Source organism: Haliotis cracherodii, unplaced genomic scaffold, assembly GCF_022045235.1.
Source record: "Haliotis cracherodii isolate W230 unplaced genomic scaffold, xgHalCrac1.p SCAF_17, whole genome shotgun sequence".
NCBI classification, from domain to species: domain Eukaryota; kingdom Metazoa; phylum Mollusca; class Gastropoda; order Lepetellida; family Haliotidae; genus Haliotis; species Haliotis cracherodii.
The window spans coordinates 1,568,066-1,594,456 of record NW_027266272.1 but is presented as its reverse complement, the minus strand read 5'-3'; the positions used below and the strand labels follow the sequence as shown (position 1 = coordinate 1,594,456).

The 26,391-nt window shown below is 43.2% G+C and overlaps 2 protein-coding genes across 2 annotated transcripts in view; one reads left to right on the top strand and one right to left on the bottom strand.

Moving 5' to 3' along the window:
- Nucleotides 1–5,117, top strand: part of LOC139464816 (tetraspanin-18B-like) — a 31,058-nt gene extending 25,941 nt beyond the window's left edge. Inside the window, exon 9 of the mRNA XM_071246333.1 lies at nt 3,842–5,117. The gene's annotated coding sequence lies outside the window, so the exon portion shown is untranslated. The remainder of the gene's footprint in view (nt 1–3,841) is intronic.
- A 9,181-nt stretch (nt 5,118–14,298) lies between these two features.
- Nucleotides 14,299–23,151, bottom strand: LOC139464216 (cation-independent mannose-6-phosphate receptor-like). Its single transcript, XM_071245741.1, has 7 exons — nt 22,984–23,151; nt 22,344–22,431; nt 19,727–19,881; nt 18,522–18,609; nt 17,855–17,949; nt 16,753–16,879; nt 14,299–14,541 (listed from the first exon to the last, which is right to left on the bottom strand). Exons 1-7 carry the CDS (start codon nt 23,133–23,135, stop codon nt 14,485–14,487), a joined length of 762 nt encoding a protein of 253 aa, XP_071101842.1. The 5' UTR covers nt 23,136–23,151; the 3' UTR covers nt 14,299–14,484.
- Between the last annotated feature and the right edge of the window lie 3,240 nt (nt 23,152–26,391).

Below are 26,391 nucleotides of genomic sequence, written 5' to 3'. Positions count from 1 at the left end.
TTGGAGGGATGTGGGGCATGTGTTGGAGGGGTGTGTGGGGCATGTGTTGGAGGGATGTGGGGCATGTGTTGGAGGGGTGTGTGGGGCATGTTGGAGGGGTGTGGAGCATGTGTGTGAGGGGTGTGTGTGGCATGTGTTGGAGGGGTGTGTGGGGCATGTGTTGGAGGGATGTGTGGGGCATGTGTGGGAGAGTTGTGTGGGGCATAGGGTGTGGGGCATGTGTGCGAGGGGTGCGTGTGGCATGTGTGTGAGGGGTGTGTGGGGCATGTTTGGGAGGTGTGTGGAGCATGTGTGGGAGTGGTGTGTGGGGCATGTGTGGGAGGGGTTTGTGGGGCATGTGTGGGAGGGGTGTGTGGGGCATATGGTGTGGGGCATGTGTTGGAGGGATGTGGGGCATGTGTTGGAGGGGTGTGTGGGGCATGTTTTGGAGGGGTGTATGGGGCATGTGTTGGAGGGGTGTGTGGGGCATGTTGGAGGGGTGTGGAGCATGTATGTGAGGGGTGTGTGTGGCATGTGTTGGAGGGGTGTGTGGGGCATGTGTTGGAGGGATGTGTGGGGCATGTGTGGGAGAGTTGTGTGGGGCATAGGGTGTGGGGCATGTGTGGGAGGGGTGTGTGGGGCTTGTATTGGAGGGATGTGTGGGGCATGTGTTGGAGGGGTGTGTGGGGCATGTGTTGGAGGGATGTGTGGGGCATGTGTGGGAGAGTTGTGTGGGGCATAGGGTGTGGGGCATGTGTGGGAGGGGTGTGTGGGGCTTGTGTTGGAGGGGTGTGTGGGGCATGTGTTGGAGGGGTGTGTGGGGCATGTGTGAGAGGGGTGTGTGGGGCATGTGTGAGAGGGGTGTGTGGGGCATGTGTGAGAGGGGTGTGTGGGGCATGTGTTGGAGGGGTGTGGGGCATGTGTTGGAGGGGTGTGTGGGGCATGTGTGAGAGGGGTGTGTGGGGCATGTGTTGGAGGGGTGTGTGGGGCATGTGTGAAAGGGGTGTGTGGGGCATGAGTTGGAGGGGTGTGTGGGGCATGTGTGTGAGGGTGTGTGGGGCATGTGTGTGAGGGGTGTGTGGGGCATGTGTTGGAGGGGTGTGTGTGGCATGTGTGGGAGGGGTGTGTGGGGCATGTGTTGGAGGGATGTGTGGGGCATGTGTTGGAGGGGTGTGTGGGGCATGTGTGGGAGGGGTGTGTGGGGCATGCGTTGGAGGGATGTGGGGCATGTGTTGGAGGGGTGTGTGGGGCATGTGTTGGAGGGATGTGGGGCATGTGTTGGAGGGGTGTGTGGGGCATGTTGGAGGGGTGTGGAGCATGTGTGTGAGGGGTGTGTGTGGCATGTGTTGGAGGGGTGTGTGGGGCATGTGTTGGAGGGATGTGTGGGGCATGTGTGGGAGAGTTGTGTGGGGCATAGGGTGTGGGGCATGTGTGCGAGGGGTGCGTGTGGCATGTGTGTGAGGGGTGTGTGGGGCATGTTTGGGAGGTGTGTGGAGCATGTGTGGGAGTGGTGTGTGGGGCATGTGTGGGAGGGGTTTGTGGGGCATGTGTGGGAGGGGTGTGTGGGGCATATTGTGTGGGGCATGTGTTGGAGGGATGTGGGGCATGTGTTGGAGGGGTGTGTGGGGCATGTTTTGGAGGGGTGTATGGGGCATGTGTTGGAGGGGTGTGTGGGGCATGTTGGAGGGGTGTGGAGCATGTATGTGAGGGGTGTGTGTGGCATGTGTTGGAGGGGTGTGTGGGGCATGTGTTGGAGGGATGTGTGGGGCATGTGTGGGAGAGTTGTGTGGGGCATAGGGTGTGGGGCATGTGTGGGAGGGGTGTGTGGGGCTTGTGTTGGAGGGATGTGTGGGGCATGTGTTGGAGGGGTGTGTGGGGCATGTGTTGGAGGGGTGTGTGGGGCATGTGTGGGAGAGTTGTGTGGGGCATAGGGTGTGGGGCATGTGTGGGAGGGGTGTGTGGGGCTTGTGTTGGAGGGGTGTGTGGGGCATGTGTTGGAGGGGTGTGTGGGGCATGTGTGAGAGGGGTGTGTGGGGCATGTGTGAGAGGGGTGTGTGGGGCATGTGTGAGAGGGGTGTGTGGGGCATGTGTTGGAGGGGTGTGGGGCATGCGTTGGAGGGGTGTGTGGGGCATGTGTGAGAGGGGTGTGTGGGGCATGTGTTGGAGGGGTGTGTGGGGCATGTGTGAAAGGGGTGTGTGGGGCATGAGTTGGAGGGGTGTGTGGGGCATGTGTTGGAGGGATGTGTGGGGCATGTGTTGGAGGGGTGTGTGGGGCATGTGTTGGAGGGGTGTGTGGGGCATGTGTTGGAGGGATGTGTGGGGCATGTGTTGGAGGGGTGTGTGGGGCATGTGTTGGAGGGGTGTGTGGGGCATGTGTTGGAGGGGTGTGTGGGGCATGTGTGAGAGGGGTGTGTGGGGCATGTGTTGGAGGGGTGTGTGGGGCATGTGTTGGAGGGGTGTGTGGGGCATGTGTGAGAAGGGTGTGTGGGGCATGTGTTGGAGGGATGTGTGGGGCATGTGTGAGAGGGGTGTGTGGGGCATGAGTTGGAGGGGTGTGTGGGGCATGTGTTGGAGGGGTGTGTGGGGCATGTGTTGGAGGGGTGTGTGGGGCATGAGTTGGAGGGGTGTGTGGGGCATGTGTTGGAGGGATGTGTGGGGCATTTGTTGGAGGGGTTTGTGGGGCATGTGTTGGAGGGGTGTGTGGGGCATGTGTTGGAGGGGTGTGTGGGGCATGAGTTGGAGGGGTGTGTGGGGCATGTGTTGGAGGGGTGTGTGGGGCATGTGTTGGAGGGGTGTGTGGGGCATGTGTTGGAGGGGTGTGTGGGGCATGTGTTGGAGGGGTGTGTGGGGCATGTGTGGGAGGGGTGTGTGGGGCATGTGTGAGAGGGGTGTGTGGGGCATGTGTTGGAGGGGTGTGTGGGGCATGTGTGAGAGGGGTGTGTGGGGCATGTGTTGGAGGGATGTGTGGGGCATGTGTTGGAGGGGTGTGTGGGGCATGTGTTGGAGGGGTGTGTGGGGCATGTGTGAGAGGGGTGTGTGGGGCATGTGTTGGAGGGGTGTGTGGGGCATGTGTTGGAGGGGTGTGTGGGGCATGTGTTGGAGGGGTGTGTGGGGCATGTGTTGGAGGGGTGTGTGGGGCATGTGTGGGAGGGTTGTGTGGGGCATGTGTGGGAGGGGTGTGTGGGGCATGTGTTGGAGGGGTGTGTGGGGCATGTGTGGGAGGGGTGTGTGGGGCATAGGGTGTGGGGCATAGGGTGTGGGGCATAGGGTGTGGGGCATAGGGTGTGGGGCATAAGGTGTGGGGCATAGGGTGTGGGGCATAGGGTGTGGGGCATAGAGTGTGGGGCATGTGTTGGAGGGGTGTGTGGGGCATGTGTGTGAGGGGTGTGTGGGGCATGTGTTGGAGGGGTGTGTGGGGTATGTGTTGGAGGGATGTGTGGGGCATGTGTTGGAGGGGTGTGTGGGGCATGTGTTGGAGGGGTGTGTGGGGCATGTGTTGGAGGGGTGTGTGGGGCATGTGTTGGAGGGGTGTGTGGGGCATGTGTTGGAGGGGTGTGTGGGGCATGTGTTGGAGGGGTGTGTGGGGCATGTGTGGGAGGGTTGTGTGGGGCATGTGTGGGAGGGGTGTGTGGGGCATGTGTTGGAGGGGTGTGTGGGGCATGTGTGGGAGGGGTGTGGGGGGCATAGGGTGTGGGGCATAGGGTGTGGGGCATAGGTGGGAGGAGAGGTGGGGAATAGGTGAGCAGTAAGGAGGGGAACATGTTAGCAGCTCTCATGAACAAATTACTTGTTTGTTATCAATTCCAGCCTGGGTGCACATGTTGTATTTACGCCATCACTAATAGACTGATACATATTTCAGATTCCTCAATGGAGTGTGGAGTATCTGGGATCTCAAGTCACTCATCGGGGTTGTTCGATACAATTCCTCCACTGACTCTCGTGGAGAGAATGTTGTTGTAGTTGTCCAGTATATAGTGCTGAACCGTTTGCTGTAAATAGTGCTACTTGTCTGATGTACATTAAATTCAAAACCAATGGTTATCGGGACATTTTATTTGTATAAAGGCAAATTGAACCATTTTACAACATACATTGACATCATATACATTTTATATGAGAATGCTCAAATGTGTACTTTCTTTGGTTGAGGACACGTACATTAGACACATATATATACATCATGGTATCCTTGTTTGATACAATGTAATGGACAGAGTCTTTTGGCGAATTTTCCTTGTTTACAATGCAGCTATAATTAAAGATATATACCAACACTCCTTTCTAAAAAGGATATGTAGAATGCACAATATTCATATTTCTTTTATTAATTTTGATTTGTCGCCAAAATAACCACCTCGTAAAGTGAGCTGATCAAACATCACGCAAACATGTCAGTATCGAGATAACTTGAAGTAAATATAACATTTTTGAGATGCGAATAATAATTCGATGGTGAGCAATGTGTATACAATCAAATAAATCCAAGTTGTTCTGATAAATATCGTTTACTATTAAAACATAATTAACTTGATAGCCATTTCCACAAGACGAATGGACGTTGGTCACATTTTGGATTGAAAAGAAAATTCTTATCAAGAAAAGTCTTCATACGCTGTGAATAATCCAGGAGATTTCAGGGCTTCGAATCCCATTTAACAAGTTTTTGTTGTCAGCAACAATGTAGCAGAAATTCGTGTTACAATCTTTTATTTGATAATAATATTTTGTTCTTTTTCATATGACTGTGTTCATATTATAGATATGGTGAATTTTGTTATTCAAATTTATTCTTTCTGTTTTTTATTTCCACACATTAGCGCACATAGTTGGACACTAACTGATGCCTTATAGTTTGATGTTTGTTAAAATAGTTTGGAAGGTCTATTATATTGTAAGTATGTCAATATGCATACGCTCACTCTCGATACATCGGTGCAAGAAGAGAAATGTGAATGATGTTAAAGCTACTGATCCAATGTCACAAGAAATATTTTACTCTGTCTTGACACCGCCTAGTGTGTCTGATGTTGTTAGGAATCTATGATGACACCTAAATGTCCGGAAGTAGTATTGATGCTGTTTACAGGAACAACCTTTTGATGACAGAAATAAAATCATGTTATTTGTTCTGTTAATTGTTTTCTCGTGACTTCGCAGACATATTCATCTATATGAGCATGACAACAACAACAACAACTACCACTACTACTACCACTACTACTACTACTACTACTACTACTAGTACTACTACTATTACTACTGCCACCACCACCACCACTACTACTACTACTACTGCTGCTACTACTACTACTGCTACTATTGCCGGAGCCACTAGTGCTACTACTCCTATACTACTACTCCTATACTACTACTACTACTACTACTACTACTACTACTACTACTACTACTACTACTACCCCCATCATTACTACTACCACTGCTACTATCAACACTACTACAACTACGGTCAAGAGTTAAAAAAACCGTCTTATACAACAGCAGGGGAAATAAATTAAGAAATTTGATTGGAGTCGAATGATAATCAACTCATCAATACATGTACACCTTATTTGCTGCTGTGCACACTTTGTGGCGATACACTTTGTACCCACGTACGATGCGCCACACGACACGTGGCATTTAGATACTGAAATACAGAACCCGACATCGCTTATCTGATAATAGCATGTACCTCGTTAGTTAATTGTACACTTTCAGTAGCGTCCTCTTCTTCCTTAAAGCCTACGACCGCCTCCGTGGTCTAGTGGTAGAGCGGATAGCCCGCGATTCGATCCCCGTCCGCGTCATACCAAAAGACGTTAAAAAATGGTACTTGTTGTTACCCTGTCTGGGGTTTGGTAGTAAGGCGCTAAAACAAAGACTGCTAGGCTTGGAGTCAGTATACTGTGTCTGAGTGGGGTATTCATGTTAAACTGCGGCATGGTATCTCAGTAAGCTAGCACTTTAAATCGGCATCAGTCCGGACTAGTATAAGCAGCCACACACACTCACACACACACACACACACACACACGCGGTCGCTATATAAGTGAAATAATCTTGGACGCGACGTTCAACCCCATTTCACCTCACCTCACTTAGCCTACGATGTGAACAAGTACAGTGCAATGTGTAAATGACTCAAAAGTAACACAGAAGTTCAGAATATATGGAAATATAGAAGGAATGGCCGGTCAGGTGTCTACAACCAGTAAACAGATCACGGTGATATATTACATGTAGAGAGAGTTACCCGCCCTTGACCAGGTGGACAGTGTTTTTGTCGGAGGCGCAAAATTGTTGATTTGTCCCTCAATATTAACAGTGTAGTGCCGACATTAAGGGAAAAAAAACGCTATCCGGAAGTATGGGAATGGATTTGAGAACATGGAGGTACAGAATTGGATGTTTCCGCATGCCCAGGAGCTGTCAACAGATCGAAGCTGTGAAAGAGAACACTGGTGAAACAAAATGGATGCCGGGTATTGCAGTCGGCTGCAGGCTGTATGCAATATTTACTATTCTGACTTTGATACTAGTGGTAAGTCACAGCGTGACTAACACTATTGCAGTCTATAAACTCTTTCTAAATTACTTTAATAAATTACGCCAACAAATAATTTACTCTACAAGATAGGCAGCCCGGGAGTGCGCACGTGCGTATCGTGGACCACGAGAGATGGACATGACGGCATGCTGTTGACGTTTGATCCGGTATGGAGACTGTGTGTGTCAGGCGACGTGGAACTCAACCCCGGACCTGATACACGAGGGAAAACTAGGGACCCAGTAGACCAATCGCTACCAGACATAAAAATTTACCTATAAAAGCACTGTCCAGTCAACTAGAGTTAGTGAGCTCTAATATATTGACAATGAGTGAAACATTGACTACATTAAAGACCACAGTAGGCCAAACAACGCCAGTATAAACAGGAAGGTAGAGAGCATACACAAAGAGAACAGCGACCTGAAGATTCTTGTCACAACTCAGGCTAACGCTATTAGTGCTCTTGGAGATAAACTTGTTAGAAGTGAGAATTATTCAAGACGAAATAACTTGATCCTATTCAGAATGGACATGGAAGAGAAAGAAAAATGAGCGAAACAAAGGTGAAGGTGAGAAGGTTTTTGAAGGAAGAACTTGTTATGGAACACTACAATATCATTCAGTTGGACACAACTCACAGGCTTGGAACAAAACGTAACCATGGAGATGCACCTCCAATCATCATTGAATTTGTTGCAAGAGATGACAAGGTCAGTGTGTTTTCTCAAGCAAGGGATAAACTCAAGCGCTGTTCCATCTTCCGAGTTTCAGAAGATTTTTCTAATAAAACTAGGGAAAGGAGGAAAAAGTTATGGCCACATCTGAAAGAGAGCTCCGGACGAGGGGAAAACAGCTTTCTTAAAAACAGACTCAGTATATATACTCAACAACAAAAGTTCCTGTGACACCAATATTTTAGTGTATTTTTCAAACAAGTAAAGTTTGGTTTTCAATATTGTAGTGCATGTATGGAATCAAGTCACAAAAAATGCAACTGCTACAGAAAAGCATGCATTCCAAGTTGACTTTAATGCAAGCCCCATGCATTTCACTGCCCAAGAATGGGTATAAAAACATGTGCGTTAACGGGATTCCATATGCATTGTTTAGCATCGTGCTGACAACACCCACTCAGAAAAACAACAAAAATACGAAATTATTCAACATAACGAAATGCCAAGCCTGTCCGAAAATGAGCGTCTGCGTGTCATTGGTATGCTTAAAGCAGGATCTAGTCAACGTGATGTTGCAAGACAATTTAATGTCCACAGAAACACCATTTGGTGTAAATGGCAACGTTGGCAACAGACGAATGCAGTCAGAGACCATCCTCGGAGTGGCAGGCCACGTGTAACCAATAATCGACAAGACAACTGGATTCGAACAACACACCTACGAAATCGATTTCAGCCAGCAACAGTGACTGCAAGAAGCATCCCTGGCCTTCGACGAATATCTTCACAAACCGTACGTCGTCGCCTCAGATGTGCAGTGATTGCCGCCAGAAGACCCGCCGGACGTCCCATTTTGACAGGAAACCATCGTCTACAGTGTAGCAGACAGCGTCTACGCTGGACGGTCATGCAGTGGGGCAAAGTTCTATTTACTTACGAGTCTCGTTCTAACCTCAGCCACAGCGATGGACGGATTCGAGACTCAGTGTACCGACGGCGAGGTGAACGTTACGCCAATCATTGTGTCATGGAAGAAGATCGGTTCGGGGGCGGCAGCGTTATGGTATGGGGTGGGATTACAGAGGACCCGTTTGATACTGGTAGAGGGAAATCTCAATGGACAGCGCTACCGCGACGAGATCATTGGCCCTGTTGTTCTACCGTTTTTGTGTCGTCATGGCCCAGGCATTACCTTTCAACATGACAACGCCCGGCCTCATATTGCTCGACTTGTTCATGATTCTCTTCAACAAAACAATGTCATCCCCGGGCCGGCTCGCTCCCTTGATCTCTCACCAATCGAGCACATGTGGGATCGGCGTCTTCGACGTCAAACACGTGTTGCGTGTCAGCATGTATCTATGACCATGTGAAAGATTTGAATGTTGTATCAGGAACAGAATCAGATCATCTACCGCTGGATGCCACATCTTCCTCTCTGATTGATTAATATCAGCGATCAACGCCAGATGGTAGTAGTGGGGAGGAAAGATGTAAATACAGATGGGATGTTGATAAATCAGTAACTTATTCCGGCAACATTAACAGTAGTATAGTACAAGACATGTTTGATGATTTCACAAAGTGTGTACATTCAGATGTTGATAAATCAGTAACTTATTCCGGCAGCATTAACAGTACTATAGTACAAGACATGTTTGATGATTTCACAAAGTGTGTACATTCAGATGTTGATAAATCAGTAACTTATTCCGGCAACATTAACAGTAGTATAGTACAAGACATGTTTGATGATTTCACAAAGTGTGTACATTCAGATGTTGATAAATCAGTAACATATTCCGGCAACATTAATAGTAGTATAGTACAAGACATGTTTGATGATTTCACAAAGTGTGTACATTCAGATGTTGATAAATCAGTAACTTATTCCGGCAACATTAACAGTAGTATAGTACAAGACATGTTTGATGATTTCACAAAGTGTGTACATTCAGATGTTGATAAATCAGTAACATATTCCGGCAACATTAATAGTAGTATAGTACAAGACATGTTTGATGATTTCACAATGTGTGTACATTCAGATGTTGATAAATCAGTAACTTATTCCGGCAACATTAACAGTAGTATAGTACAAGACATGTTTGATGATTTCACAATGTGTGTACATTCAGATGTTGATAAATCAGTAACTTATTCCGGCAACATTAACAGTAGTATAGTACAAGACATGTTTGATGATTTCACAAAGTGTGTACATTCAGATGTTGATAAATCAGTAACATATTCCGGCAACATTAATAGTAGTATAGTACAAGACATGTTTGATGATTTCACAAAGTGTGTACATTCAGATGTTGATAAATCAGTAACTTATTCCGGCAACATTAACAGTAGTATAGTACAAGACATGTTTGATGATTTCAAAATGTGTGTACATTCAGATGTTGATAAATCAGTAACTTATTCCGGCAACATTAACAGTAGTGTAGTACAAGACATGTTTGATGATTTCACAAAGTGTGTACATTCAGATGTTGATAAATCAGTAACATATTCCGGCAACATTAACAGTAGTATAGTACAAGACATGTTTGATGATTTCACAATGTGTGTACATTCAGATGTTGATAAATCAGTAACTTATTCCGGCAACATTAACAGTAGTATAGTACAAGACATGTTTGATGATTTCACAAAGTGTGTACATTCAGATGTTGATAAATCAGTAACTTATTCCGGCAACATTAACAGTAGTATAGTACAAGACATGTTTGATGATTTCACAAAGTGTGTACATTCAGATGTTGATAAATCAGTAACTTATTCCGGCAACATTAACAGTAGTATAGTACAAGACATGTTTGATGATTTCACAAAGTGTGTACATTCAGATGTTGATAAATCAGTAACTTATTCCGGCAACATTAACAGTAGTATAGTACAAGACATGTTTGATGATTTCACAAAGTGTGTACATTCAGATGTTGATAAATCAGTAACTTATTCCGGCAACATTAACAGTAGTGTAGTACAAGACATGTTTGATGATTTCACAAAGTGTGTACATTCAGATGTTGATAAATCAGTAACTTATTCCGGCAACATTAACAGTAGTATAGTACAAGACATGTTTGATGATTTCACAAAGTGTGTACATTCAGATGTTGATAAATCAGTAACTTATTCCGGCAACATTAACAGTAGTGTAGTACAAGACATGTTTGATGATTTCACAATGTGTGTACATTCAGATGTTGATAAATCAGTAACTTATTCCGGCAACATTAACAGTAGTGTAGTACAAGACATGTTTGATGATTTCACAAAGTGTGTACATTCAGATGTTGATAAATCAGTAACATATTCCGGCAACATTAATAGTAGTATAGTACAAGACATGTTTGATGATTTCACAAAGTGTGTACATTCAGATGTTGATAAATCAGTAACTTATTCCGGCAACATTAACAGTAGTATAGTACAAGACATGTTTGATGATTTCACAATGTGTGTACATTCAGATGTTGATAAATCAGTAACTTATTCCGGCAACATTAACAGTAGTGTAGTACAAGACATGTTTGATGATTTCACAAAGTGTGTACATTCAGATGTTGATAAATCAGTAACATATTCCGGCAACATTAACAGTAGTATAGTACAAGACATGTTTGATGATTTCACAAAGTGTGTACATTCAGATGTTGATAAATCAGTAACTTATTCCGGCAACATTAACAGTAGTATAGTACAAGACATGTTTGATGATTTCACAAAGTGTGTACATTCAGATGTTGATAAATTAGTAACTTATTCCGGCAACATTAACAGTAGTATAGTACAAGACATGTTTGATGATTTCACAAAGTGTGTACATTCAGATGTTGATAAATCAGTAACTTATTCCGGCAACATTAACAGTAGTATAGTACAAGACATGTTTGATGATTTCACAAAGTGTGTACATTCAGATGTTGATAAATCAGTAACTTATTCCGGCAACATTAACAGTAGTATAGTACAAGACATGTTTGATGATTTCACAAAGTGTGTACATTCAGATGTTGATAAATCAGTAACTTATTCCGGCAACATTAACAGTAGTGTAGTACAAGACATGTTTGATGATTTCACAAAGTGTGTACATTCAGATGTTGATAAATCAGTAACTTATTCCGGCAACATTAACAGTAGTATAGTACAAGACATGTTTGATGATTTCACAAAGTGTGTACATTCAGATGTTGATAAATCAGTAACTTATTCCGGCAACATTAACAGTAGTGTAGTACAAGACATATTTGATGATTTCACAATGTGTGTACATTCAGATGTTGATAAATCAGTAACTTATTCCGGCAACATTAACAGTAGTGTAGTACAAGACATGTTTGATGATTTCACAAAGTGTGTACATTCAGATGTTGATAAATCAGTAACATATTCCGGCAACATTAACAGTAGTATAGTACAAGACATGTTTGATGATTTCACAAAGTGTGTACATTCAGATGTTGATAAATCAGTAACTTATTCCGGCAACATTAACAGTAGTATAGTACAAGACATGTTTGATGATTTCACAAAGTGTGTACATTCAGATGTTGATAAATCAGTAACTTATTCCGGCAACATTAACAGTAGTATAGTACAAGACATGTTTGATGATTTCACAAAGTGTGTACATTCAGATGTTGATAAATCAGTAACATATTCCGGCAACATTAACAGTAGTATAGTACAAGACATGTTTGATGATTTCACAAAGTGTGTACATTCAGATGTTGATAAATCAGTAACTTATTCCGGCAACATTAACAGTAGTATAGTACAAGACATGTTTGATGATTTCACAAAGTGTGTACATTCAGATGTTGATAAATCAGTAACTTATTCCGGCAACATTAACAGTAGTATAGTACAAGACATGTTTGATGATTTCACAAAGTGTGTACATTCAGATGTTGATAAATCAGTAACATATTCCGGCAACATTAACAGTAGTATAGTACAAGACATGTTTGATGATTTCACAAAGTGTGTACATTCAGATGTTGATAAATCAGTAACATATTCCGGCAACATTAACAGTAGTATAGTACAAGACATGTTTGATGATTTCACAAAGTGTGTACATTCAGATGTTGATAAATCAGTAACTTATTCCGGCAACATTTACAGTAGTGTAGTACAAGACATGTTTGATGATTTCACAAAGTGTGTACATTCAGATGTTGATAAATCAGTAACTTATTCCGGCAGCATTAACAGTACTATAGTACAAGACATGTTTGATGATTTCACAAAGTGTGTACATTCAGATGTTGATAAATCAGTAACTTATTCCGGCAACATTAACAGTAGTGTAGTACAAGACATGTTTGATGATTTCACAAAGTGTGTACATTCAGATGTTGATAAATCAGTAACTTATTCCGGCAACATTAACAGTAGTATAGTACAAGACATGTTTGATGATTTCACAAAGTGTGTACATTCAGATGTTGATAAATCACTAACTTATTCCGGCAACATTAACAGTAGTATAGTACAAGACATGTTTGATGATTTCACAAAGTGTGTACATTCAGATGTTGATAAATCAGTAACTTATTCCGGCAACATTAACAGTAGTATAGTACAAGACATGTTTGATGATTTCACAAAGTGTGTACATTCAGATGTTGATAAATCAGTAACTTATTCCGGCAACATTAACAGTAGTATAGTACAAGACATGTTTGATGATTTCACAAAGTGTGTACATTCAGATGTTGATAAATCAGTAACTTATTCCGGCAACATTAACAGTAGTATAGTACAAGACATGTTTGATGATTTCACAAAGTGTGTCCATTCAGAGGTTAATTATGCAGTGGAGACATTACGACACATTTTACAATTCTGTGGGAAAGATATGAAGATAAGACAATATACTAGACTATCTCAAAGACAGCCGGAATGGTTTGATCTTAAATGTGAGAAGTCCAAACGAGAGAAATATAAAAGATTGAATGTATTTAGAAAATATCCTTCTCAAGAAAATTATAAATTATTTAAAGAAGCTAGAAATAAGTTCAAAGTTTTATGTAAAGAAAGGAAGATCAACTTTAAACTTTCAGTAACTACGAGTATATGTGATGAAGCAAATGATAAGAATTGTAAATCATTCTGGATACTTGTGACAAAATACTTAACGAGTCGTTCTGTAGAGTCTACGATTGCACCTGAAGCATAGTTTTAAACTACATCAAGACGAAGAAGTATGTGTCGACTGCCTTAGCAGTGATGATATCCTAGCGGTGAACGCGTTCCCTCGTCACGCCGGGGACCAGGGTTCGATTCCCATGTATGGTGTCCCCTGCCGGGGTATTTCTGCAGTATTGCTCACAGCGGCGCAAAACCATACTCACTCATTCATTGCTTGTTTACATTCGCAGGGCAAGTGGATGCTCTACGTGCATTGGTCCATGCGACCGGTTGACTCGACACATGCGCTGTATCTCACGAGCAGTCCGTCCATGTCTGCTGTCTGCTTCCACGGGTTACAGGAATCCGGGGGTTCTAATGAGTGGGGGGGGTGATCTTTCTTAACTATGTGGTACTGATCGTGTGGCTAGTTGTAGATTTGCGAGTTAATGAAAAGTAGTTGCGTCATAATGTGTCAGCTAGTCACAATGGTGAATGTACAATTCAGCCAGTCACATTGTCAGATAGTGTCCATTAGTTAAAGTACAACCCATCCCAATTCTTCATGCAGGTTACGGAAATGGACAAATTTAAACGTCGTTTTCGAGATTATGCCACTATTAAGTAGACGTGCATGTTTGTTTTTGTGCGTGCGTGCGCGCGCGCATGTGTGTGTACATTGTACATATATACCATTTTATAACATCTCACCACACACGCTCTATCCTCTACACCACTGAGGCGGTCAACGAATTGTGTGAGATATGCATATGGCAGACAACATAAACACGCACCCTTTTCAAACAAACAATTTAATAAATGATCTATACTGGAAGCAATTAATTGCACTGCTAAGTCCATACGAAGAACAAACTATTATGACGTCATCGGCAGGCTGGAAGGGGGTCGTTTGCTCATTAATATTCATGTCCTGAATCAAAACGAGGCCTCCTCGACTTGCGGAACCTCCAATGTGAATACATATTCGAATGTCACACTTCGATATAGGCAAAACACAACAAAACACAATAACACAATAAGAATCACACAGGTCGTGTAAATGTTGAGACTGCTCGTGACCGACCAACACAGACATCTTGAGGACGACAGCCAACACAAGCCTCAGATCTGGTCGTACCGACTGACCTTGCCACACCGTACAGTGAAGAGCACGCCGCCCTGAAGTGGAAGGGAGATAACTCGTGCATCGGTCGCCAACAAAATGTACATGTATAAATTGAAACTTAACTCTTTGAAAGTTATTATTAACAGCAGAAATTCTGCTTCAATCGTGCTCAACTGGTGCCATGAAAATAACGTGAGGTGTAATTTACATGTATATCATTCTAAGGTAGGCAGTCTAAAGTTGGTCTAAAGTAGGTCTTAACCCTCTTGGTCCCGAGAATTGCCCTTTTTAAACTGTGAATTTTGATATTTAACACTGAGTCAAAACTATAACCATCATGACCCCAACCATCTTAGCTTTAACATCGTTTAACTCATACTTTATACAATGCTACGGATTACGAAATATGGGGAGATTAGTAAAGTGGCTACCGCGCTTCTCGGCCTTTCTCTGCCATGTTTGAACATTACTCGAATGACGGCGAATTTTGATTATGTAACCATGTCACATACACGTAAATATTTTCAGACAAAATCCTTGTTCATCAGAAAAAATATGACCTGAGTGGTCAGAAAGACATATTTTTCCCAACTGTATACTTATTCACGTAAATACAATTCTGTTCACGCCTTTATGAACAAGTTTATTTACACGTTTTGTATATTATTTATCGACTATCGGTAATGGCGGAATGGTCGGTACACATGAGAAAACGACAGTGTATATTTCCATTACATTTATGAAGTTCATTGAATGAAATTATGACCATCATCACCCTAATCATCTCAACGTTTATATCGTGTAACTCCTAATTTATGCAGTGCTACGGATTGCGAAATATGGCGAGATTAGTAATGTGGTTACCGGCTTATCGATCTTTTTCTGCCATGTTGAACTTCATGCGATTGAAGGCAACTTTTTATTATGCACCCATGTCACATACACGTAACTAATATTATATCAGACAGCCAATTTGAAAAAGAAATCTGATCGGACTGGTCAGAAAGATTTACTTGTCCCCACTGTACAGTTATTGGCGTAAGAGTACTTAGTCTAACGTTTAGTCGGCCACGGAAGTTTTTTGTTCAAGTATTGCATATGTTTATCGACTGTATGTCATGGCGATTTAGCACGGCACTACATACCAAACGACAGTGCAGATTGTCTTTTTGTAGGTCTGTAGTATGTCTAATGTAGTTCTGCAGTAAGTCTAAAGTAGTTCTGCAGTAAGCCTAATATCGGTCTGCAGTAAGTCTAAAGTAGTTCTGCAGTAAGCCTAATATCGGTCTGCAGTAAGTCTAAAGTAGTTCTGCAGTAAGCCTAATATAGGTCTGCAGTAAGTCTAAAGGAGTTCTGTAGTAAGTCTGTGGTAGGTATGCAATAAGTCTGAAGTAGGTCTGTAGTATGTTTAAAGTAGGTCTGTAGCAAGTCTGAGGTTGGTCTCTGTAGGAGGTCTGAGTTCGGTATGTAGTCAGTTTATGTAGGTCTCTAGTTGGTCTGAAGTGGGTCTTTTGTAAGTATGAAGAAAGACTGTAGTAAGACTGAAAAAGGTCTGTATATGTCTAGAGTACGTCTGTGGTAGGTCTGACGTAGGTCTGATTTAGTCTGAATATTTTATAAAAGTTAGGGTAAGTTAGCTAATCTTTCGACCTCCAATACATCAAACACAATAGGCTTCTAAAAGCCGAGACGGGGTGTTTAACCCACGAAACCAATAGTGTATAATGGCAAATAAAATGTATTTAGATTTTTTAAAACAATATTTCCAATCCCAAAGATATATATCTCATATGAGTAAGTATATACTGAGATGAACGCGTCTTATGTTAAACATTAATGGCGGATAATCACAATGTCCCATGTGTTCGTAACGGTCCTTTTGAATTGAAACAGTCGCAGCGTCACGCCTGATTGAAGGATGTGTTTATGGTGTAGGAGTGAGTGAGTTGGGTTTAACGCGGCTTTTAACATTATTCCAGTTATAACGGGGCGTGTCAGCTTAGTGTGGGAGGAAAGCCCGAGGTAATGCAGGTCTCAGACGTTTACCACTTCGGTGAAACCCACAAGCACGGGTATGGTGCTGACAAACCTAGAAACATAATCGGGGCGAACTGGGATTCGAACCAACAATCATAGGTTTCTGGCGTGCCCAAGGGACGCAACTCTGCACAGCGAATCGCGGGGCCTTAGACGACTGGGCCACCCGTGCCCCCTTGATATCGATGGTGTTGGAGATATAGATGTGCGACATCAGGCAAACCTACCTTGATGAGGCCGGGGATACTGGACCAGAAGTTGAGATTGGGGATGATTTCCTTGCCCTCTGCTTTCCTCACAAACCTCTGTATAGAGAGACCGGCAACGGCATACACGACAGACAACACCACCACCCTGGGAACAGCACATTGGTGATCTAGTAAATACACTAGGGTAGGGTGCATTCACGTCAATCTGAATTGAAACCAGTATAGTGGTATGAAAATGTTTACAAGACATCGGATATAAACATTCCGCGAAGTAACGCATTCGTAGAAGGACAAATACCATTCGTGACCAGCTCGTGATATTCCGGGAAAAGCTGGATAGCGACTTGCGCCGCTCTCGTGGCCATTTTTGCGACCGGGTTCCGTCTAAGCGCAAAGGGGCGGAGCTAAAAGATTTATAAACTCGTTGCATATTTATTCACGTATATTTCCCCCTATATTACATATATTTCAGATGCAACTTAAAGCACATCGGGATATGTGGTACTATATTGTATGATTTGACACATTTAACTGTATCGTAGGTATATTTGTAGATGCAAGACATATGTAAAACCAAAAGTTATTCCTGAGGGATTCTTTGACCGAAGATACGCGCATTTTGATTGGTTTGTGGTATTTCCGCACATAACATTCATCGTTAGGGGGACGAGTCTTCTTTCAGCTGACGGAAAGGGGCGAGTGGTGACGAATGGGCCGAATACAGCACTTTCTCATTGCTATTGCGCATGCACAGCTTCGGAAAACTCTTCTCTTTCAATAATGCGCACGGGGAATCCAATCGATCGTGGTTTACTCCCTGGTTTAGAAACGAAAATGTCTTTGGCGTAAAATTCGTGAAAATGGCTGCTCATTTGCATCATTTATGAATAGGCGGAAGGAGCAAAGAAAGTTGTCGGAGCGACACCAACCTTCCCCCATAAACGCCAGGGGGAAGGGGTCGAGCTCCTCGTGTAATACAAGCAGAGCGTTTAATCCATACCTGTGGTTGTATTACCCGCCTAAAATCTACTGTATCACGTGTGAATTTTACTGGCTGACATTATTAATATGCAATAAAATGTCTTATAGTGCAGGATGATGCTTCCTACTGTATACTCACACTATAACGAGGATGCTTCCCACAGAGAGACTGTAGGTGACCGTAACGGTTCCGCCGGTAGATTCACAGGCGTACTTACTGGTGAGAGTCATCAGCTGTTTGAACACAGTTTAAAAAGGAAATATAATATTACGGCACTGCAGCTCACCTGGTTCATACAATACATGGTTTAGTTTAGTAGTTCCAGACACCAAGTGGTTTAAGATAGTGGTTTAAGATAGTGGTTTAATAACTTTGAAGAGTTACGTCCCTTGGATATGCGGGAATCCGTTGTTTCATGTTGGAAATCCCAATTCTTATCCATAGATTGTCAACACAATATCCGTTATCATAGCTTTTACCATTATTTAACATAGCACGATCTGAAACACGTTTGGCGTTTTCCCCGCATCAATACTTCCCTCACTCGTTTTGAATCACGACTGCGCTGATTTTTTTGGGTTTGGTTTGGTGTTAACGCCACATTCAGCAATATTCCAGCTATATGACGGCGGTCGGTAAATTTTCGAGTCTGGACCAGACAATCCAGTGATTGACATCATGAGCATCGATCCAAGCAATTGGGATGGATGTCATGCATCAACCAAGTCAGCGGGTCTGACCATTCCACCAAGGATGCGTTGAACCCGACCTAGTCACTGAGAAATGTACGATGGGAAGAACTTACATATTTTCCGCTCTTAGCTGGTTTTTCCCCCACAGCTTTGAGTGCGCCCTCAACTGTCTTGTCACAAACCAGTGTAATGATGGCGGACCTGTGAAACAACTAGATGTAGCCGTGTGGGCTGTGCCTTGTGCGTTGTGTGTTGCGCGTTGTGCGTTGTGCGTTGCGCGTTGTGTGTTGCGCGTTGCGCGTTGTGTGTTGTGCGTTGTGCGTTGTGTGTTGCGCGTTGTGTGTTGCGCGTTGTGTATTGCGCGTTGTGTGTTGCGCGTTGTGTGTTGCGCGTTGTGCGTTGCGCGTTGTGCATTGTGTATTGTGTCTTGTGCGATGTGTGTTTGTTGATTAACGCCACACTCAGCAATATTCCAGCTATATGCAGCGGCTTGTAAATAATCAGGACCAGACAATCCAGTGATTGTTGTTTAGAAGACAATCCAAGCCGTCGGGGTACGTTGACACGCTTGTCATTGACTACACGGTGCCGTGAAGTAGCCTCGTACAACCAGCAGAGGGGACTGCGTGTAGATCAAGATGTTTTATTGTACTAACGCCTCCGGCCCATATACAAAACAAGAGTACAAAGAGATAATAACAGTGAGTACAACACAGCTATAGGGATGTGATTCATACAATCAGAGACCATATACCGATATGGTCTCTGATGCAATACATCTGTGCAGATAATGTTAAAGTGAGTGTACACAATTGTTTTACGAAGTGACGTCACGATACTATAAGATTCTTGCGCCGAGAAAGTGCATGAGGAACAAATATTGCTAACCTAAGAATTATTTTTCCATCATTTTTTTCCATTCAACGGAGATTTACATGAATACAAATTGGTAAACGCAGGTATTTCTGTGGGATATATACTTCTCTTAAATCAGTATAAACAGTACAAATGTGCAGTAAATGAAGTTCATCCTCTATACAAGTTTTACAGAAAGGACACAATCACATTGGCTTCGGTATAGAACGATGTCGTCCAATGATAACCGTTATATCAGACAATCCGAGACGAAATCTTGAATATGTAAAGCGCAGAGATTATAACATTTATCAATACAGAGACGCCATATTCCTCATATTGGAGAACGGACACTTATAAAGACATATATGGGGAAATTTAGTTAAACATATATGACTGTGTCTGCAAAGTTTCTCCTTGCTCCCAAACACGCATTTGGAATATCTGTCAGTGGGAGATTTACCTGACAAAATTGGGTGCAAGTTCCGGTCCTGTTCCAAGGAAGGTGTCTGCCGAGTAGGTCAAGGTCAAGGCCCCTTTGTTCACTTGGAATTTGGCGCTGTCCTGTGTGCCGATACTGAAGTAGGCAGGTGGATTCGCGTTCTGGATCTGACACGCCTGGGGGGAGAAAGTGTGTTAGCGGATCTGTAATGTATGTATATATAAGGGATATCGCTACAGGTGGTTGCTGATCTTGCTTGTGCTCCCATGGGTGGCTGATAAATAACACGTTCTGAGACCAGCTAAGAACGATATAATGAGTGAGTGAGTGAGTTTGGTTTAACGCCGCTTTTAACAGTATTCCAGTTATATCGCGGCGTGTCTCCTTAATGTGGGAGGAAAGCCCGAAGTGATGCAGGTCGCCACTTTGGTGAAACTCACGAGCACGGGTATGGTGCTGACAAACCTAGAAACATAATCGGGGCGAACCGGGATTCGAACCCACAATCATAGGTTTCTAGCGTGCCCAAGGGATATATATCTGCACAGCCAATCGCGGCGCCTTAGACGACTGGGCCTCCCGTGCCCCCAAGAAGGATATAAAGTACGCCTTTAACAGTTTGTATTTATTAAGTACAATACTGCATACGGGCTGCATTTGAACAACAAAACCCGGTATTCGCTGTGGATAAAAGGGGCGGTGGGGTAGCCTTGTGGTTAAAGCTTTCGCTCGTCACGCTGAAGGGGGGGGGAGGGGGGGGGGGGGGGGGGGGTAATGCTTCTTTCTGTGGCACTGTACCAGGTGGACATCGAAGGTCCAGAAGGGAACAGAAAGCCTTGAAGATGATCCAAGATCACGAAGACCTTCAACAGCTACCACCAAGGGAAATGTTGATAAAATGTACAATAAACGTCACACAGCCACAACGGTATGCATCTCGCATGAGCAAGTTGGGAACATTCTGTGGAATGAACTTGGCACGACAAAGGTTTCTGTAGCCAGGTTTCTGACTCCTGATAAGAAACGCCCCGGAGTCATCATCTCTCGCGAGATTTTACGATATGGAATCCTGGATGCGTCTTGGGTTCATCACCATCGGCCAGAAACCAAAGCAATTCAGCCCAGACAGTGGAAACATGTAACGCCTTTTCAAAGTTTGTTGTATCAGCTGTCAGGGTGAGAGCTTTTGTTCCTGGAAATATCGCAGGGAATCCTACTGACGGACAACCCTCTGAAAGGTCAGACCATAAATGGCCAATGTGCTAATCTGCTTAGGCAACTGCGTGAGAATATCAAGGCTAACCGTCGTCGAAAACTCATGAAAATTGTTTTGTTCCATCAGGGTCCAGTTACATGAAGGAATCTTAGCGCTAAGGTGATTGTAACTCCCATGCTTTAACATAGGCTTACAATCATGAGACTGCCATAAGACGATGTTAAAGTATGGGAGTTACATTCGTCTAAGCGCTACGATCACTTTGTGGAACGGGGCCCAGGACAGTCCACCCGTGCACAAGTCTGGTGTCGCCATGGTGGATTGGAACTCGATATTCACTAGATTGGGCATCGTCAGATTTCCAACTCTTCCAAAGTAAAGAAAGAACTGTCTGGCTAGCATAGGCAAATTCCTGCCTTGGGGGATGTATTCAACATATGAATCCTATTGAACATCTGTGGGGCCATCTTGACAGACAGTATGGTTTTACGCCGCTTTTAGCAATTTTCCAGCAATATCACGGCGGGGGACACAAGAAATGGGCTTCACACATTATACCCATGTCGGGAATCGAACCCGGGTCTTCGGCGTGACGAGCGAACGCTTTAACCACTAGTCTACCCGACCGCCCCCTTGACAGACAGATTAGATCACGCCATCAGCCTCTCGTCAACAGACAAGAATTGCGGCAGGTCCGGAGAGACGAGTGGCAACGGATTCCAGTCCACGTCATCAGAAGACTGACGTCATCGATGAGGCGGCGTATCACAGCATGCATTTAGGCAGCTGGAGGTCATACACGCTATTGAAGGCAACTGTGTTGACAATGAACTTGTAGTATGTCTGACAATTCTTTGGTGACATTCCAGACAACTTTTGAAAATGAAATTTCTACCCCACCATTGTTTACGTTGAGCTAACATTACCTGTGATTGCACAAATTCATTCAAACTGTTGTTGATCAATCATGTGTTACCCCTACCTAGATTATGTTATAATTCACAACAAAACCTCTACTTGTTATTTTTTTATCGATCATGGAACTCGACCTTAACTTTCTTTTGCCGCCCAGTTTATATTCCTGACAAACTCTATCCGCTATCCCCATGCTGGTAGATACAAATCGACCAAAGTTAAGGGCGTTTGGGTCTTATGCATGAAATACACTGACTGTGCTCCAATGGCGTGGCTAGTAGCTGGTTTGTCTGGCACATACTCTGTCATACCTTGTCCTCCGAGAGCTTACCCCCGCACCTACTGTTAAACATAATGTCCCGTTACAGGAATGACATTTAGAATGATTCAAACATATTCAAACATAAACACATGCCAATTAAGCATATCGTAGAAATAACTGGAAGCGTGGTGAGTTTGTCTACCAGCCAGGCATTGAGATTATCTTGAAAAGCAGAACATACTCACTGCCACATTCTTGCAGCCCTTCTCTGTAAATGGTTTACATGGGTTCCAGGAAAAGTGGTCTCCAGACGTGGCCGATATGTCTATAAACCTGTCAGCATAAAGCACACCCAGATAGCAAAGTAGACACAATTTATGGATAACGACTTGTCAGGCTTGAACCCACAATCAGGTTTCTTGCGTGCCGAAGGGACGCAACTCTGCATAGCGAATTGCGGCGCCTCAGTCACTCCTGCTCGCTGCAATAGGACTCCGACACATATACATGATTATCCATAGTTATTTGATATGTGAATATGGATCCGAAGTTACATTCGTATGATACTACCCGGAACAATAAAGCAATATTAATGGAGGCAATGTTCATTTGCACACATACCAATTAAATATGAAACAGGCAGATTCGTACATATTAATTCCACCCCTCACAAAGAACGTCGCTTCATAAGTATAAGTGAGGTTCATCACAAGCGCGGCAGGGTAGCCTGGTGGTTAATGCGTCTGCTCGCCACGCCGAAAGCCGGGTTCGATTCCCCATAAGAGTACAACGTGTGAAATTTCTACTGTCATGATGTGATTTAGCTGTAATATTTCTAAAAGCGGCGTAAAACCACACTCACTCTTTCACACGTGAAGTACTTACCGCGCTCCGCCGTTACTCGCCAAGGGAGATAAGTCGATCATGCCTTTATCTCCCATGCATGAACATGCAGTGGTCTTCTTACACTGTGTTATACAATCAACTTGCAATATGTAAAGTAAGATAGCAATCAGAGCAGGAATTCCTCGTTTCATGGTTAGATTTGCCTTGCACCTGAAGTAATGGCGGGTGTGTGAGATCACGTGATCACGACAGCCGCACGTGATGGCGTGTAGCGTTACAGAGCATATCACTTAGAGTCGACTTGAGACGATTATAGCTGTAACTCTTGGTTCAGGTTTCAGCCATAGTCCACACCCGGTAGAATCTGTCACTCACATGTACCTAGGTATTGCTGACGTAATAGTTAGGGAGCGACATGAGATATTCTTCATTGGGGTTGGAGGTCGCGGAACAATTATTTTTTAAATGTAAAAAATGAGGCAATATTACTTTTTCCAGTATTTCCCGAAACTATTGATTTAAAAAAAGAGTTTTGGCCATGAATGTATTGCGAGTGGTTAACAATAGCCTTAACTGTTTTTATTAACAATAACGACGCCATGAAACTAATGTGAATGTGTTTAACTCGCCATCTTCGCAGTACTTTATTGCTGGCAAAACATTCCAGATTTACAGTAATTGCTTTGTACACGAAATATATTTAAGAGACTATTTTCCTGCAAAATAACTTTTTTTGTTTGTTTGTTCAACACGTTTGAAGTTGGTGGAACGTGTGTGACTTCAGACTTTCTGATTGGTCATTCATGTTGATTGATTGGTAAGTGAACAGTAAAGGATCCAGAACATGAATACACGTGCACCCAAATAGTATACACATTGCAATATTATATACTTCAAACACTGAACCCATTGGGGAGGGGGGGGCGGGGGGGGGGGGGGGGGGGGGGGTACCCTGGTACACGGAGTAACCGGAGTAACTCATCTCTGGGAAGCAGAGGGAAGAGGGCGGAACATGTGTCAGTATTCCGTTTGGTCACCTAAGCATCACGTGACACAACAACCATCAAATGTTCATGAACCAAACTAATAGTTTCGAGTTTACACACCTACATATACTATGTAGACGGACTGACAACGGAGACAGCTAATGTTCGTTCTAATCTACGCTTCTTCCGAGGTAGGAGGTGTGTGTGTGTGTGTGTGTGTGTGTGTGTGTGTGTGTGTGTGTGTGTGTGTGTGTGTGTGAAATTATGAAATTCTCTCTGTGTCTGTGTGTGCCACCATACACGAGTGATTGTCACTTCTTTATAGATGGATGGATAGATAGATAGATAAACAGAAAGAAAGATGGATAGATAGGTGATATATAGATAGATGGAAGGGTGGATAGATAAATGGATGGATGGATGATAGATAGATAGATAAACAGAAAGAAAGATGGATAGATAGGTGATATATAGATAGATGGAAGGGTGGATAGATAAATGGATGGATGGATGATAGATAGATAAACAGAAAGAAAGATGGATAGATAGGTGATATATAGATAGATGGAAGGGTGGATAGATAAATGGATGGATGGATGATAGATAGATAGATAAACAGAAAGAAAGATGGATAGATAGATGATATATAGATAGATGGAAGGATGGATAGATAAATGGATGGATGGATGATATATAGATAGATAAACAGAAAGAAAGATGGATAGATAGATAATATATAGATAGATGGAAGGGTGGATAGATAAATGGATGGATGGATGATAGATAGATAGATAAACAGAAAGAAAGATGGATAGATAGATGATATATAGATAGATGGAAGGATGGATAGATAAATGGATGGATGGATGATAGATAGATAGATAAACAGAAAGAAAGATGGATAGATAGGTGATATATAGATAGATGGAAGGGTGGATAGATAAATGGATGGATGGATGATAGATAGATAGATAAACAGAAAGAAAGATGGATAGATAGATGATATATAGATAGATGGAAGGGTGGATAGATAAATGGATGGATGGATGATAGATAGATAGATAAACAGAAAGAAAGATGGATAGATAGATGATATATAGATAGATGGAAGGATGGATAGATAAATGGATGGATGGATGATAGATAGATAGATAAACAGAAAGAAAGATGGATAGATAGATGATATATAGATAGATGGAAGGGTGGATAGATAAATGGATAGATGGATGATAGATAGATAGATAAACAGAAAGAAAGATGGATAGATAGATGATATATAGATAGATGGAAGGATGGATAGATAGATAGATGATGGAAGGGTGGATAGATAGATAGATGGATGGATGCTAGATAGATAGATAAACAGAAAGAACGATGATAGATAGATGATATATAGATAGATGGAAGGATGGAAAGATAGATAAAGGATTGATAGATAGCTAGCTAGCTAGCTAGCTAGCTAGCTAGATAGATAGATAGATAGATAGAATGACCGTTGGTCTATTGCACATTCCGTGTAGTCTTTCATCAGACACTGGGCCGGTCGGGTAGCCTAGTGGTTAAAGCGTTCGCTCGTCACGCCGAAGACCCGGGTTCGATTCCCGACATGGGTACAATGTGTGAAGCCCATTTCTGGTGTCCCCCGCCGTGATATTGCTTGAATATTGCTAAAAGCGGCGTAAAACCATACTCACTCACTCACTCACTCACTTCATCAGACACTGACAATGATATTCTGTCTCTGGCGAGTTGGTGAAGTTCCACCACATAGACATGCTGTAGGGTGACTACGGCATAAAACAACATTCACTCATTCACACACTGTAGATCTTACGCATGGTTGAATAATAGAAACAAACATGTATTTTCATTGTCAAAACTGTTTTTTATTTTTTGTTTAAAACATCGTATAGCGTTAACAGGAAACCACACAATCACACTCATGAACTACCCCGAAGCTCACATCGTAAACAAACAAAACAAAACACATTCCAGTTACTCATGACTGATATCAAAGCTGACCGGTTAATCTATAAAATATAATTGGCTCTAATGGACCACGTGCACATAGCCTATGTTGACCGCGACCCCTACCTGTCGACGTATGAAGATACATGTATGGCTACAATTAAAACCATGGTTGATACAGTTACGCCCTCCCCCCCACTCCACCCCCCCCCGCCCCCAGTGTCAACACCCTCTACCCTTTCTCTTACACCCCCCTCTCTTCATGTCGACATCGGTTAACGTGGAATATCCTCCATGCGTAATCCATCCAAGGTTGGAATGTAGGGTGTGTAGAGGTGGGGGTGGATGGTTGGGGGCATGGGATTGACCCTCCCTTTCCTACAATCGCATATGAACCCCAGTGATATGCACCCCACATAGTACCTTTTAATTTATTGAAATATGACAAATTCTAGAGTATCCCCCGAAAATCCTTGGGTTGATTGGCAAATTG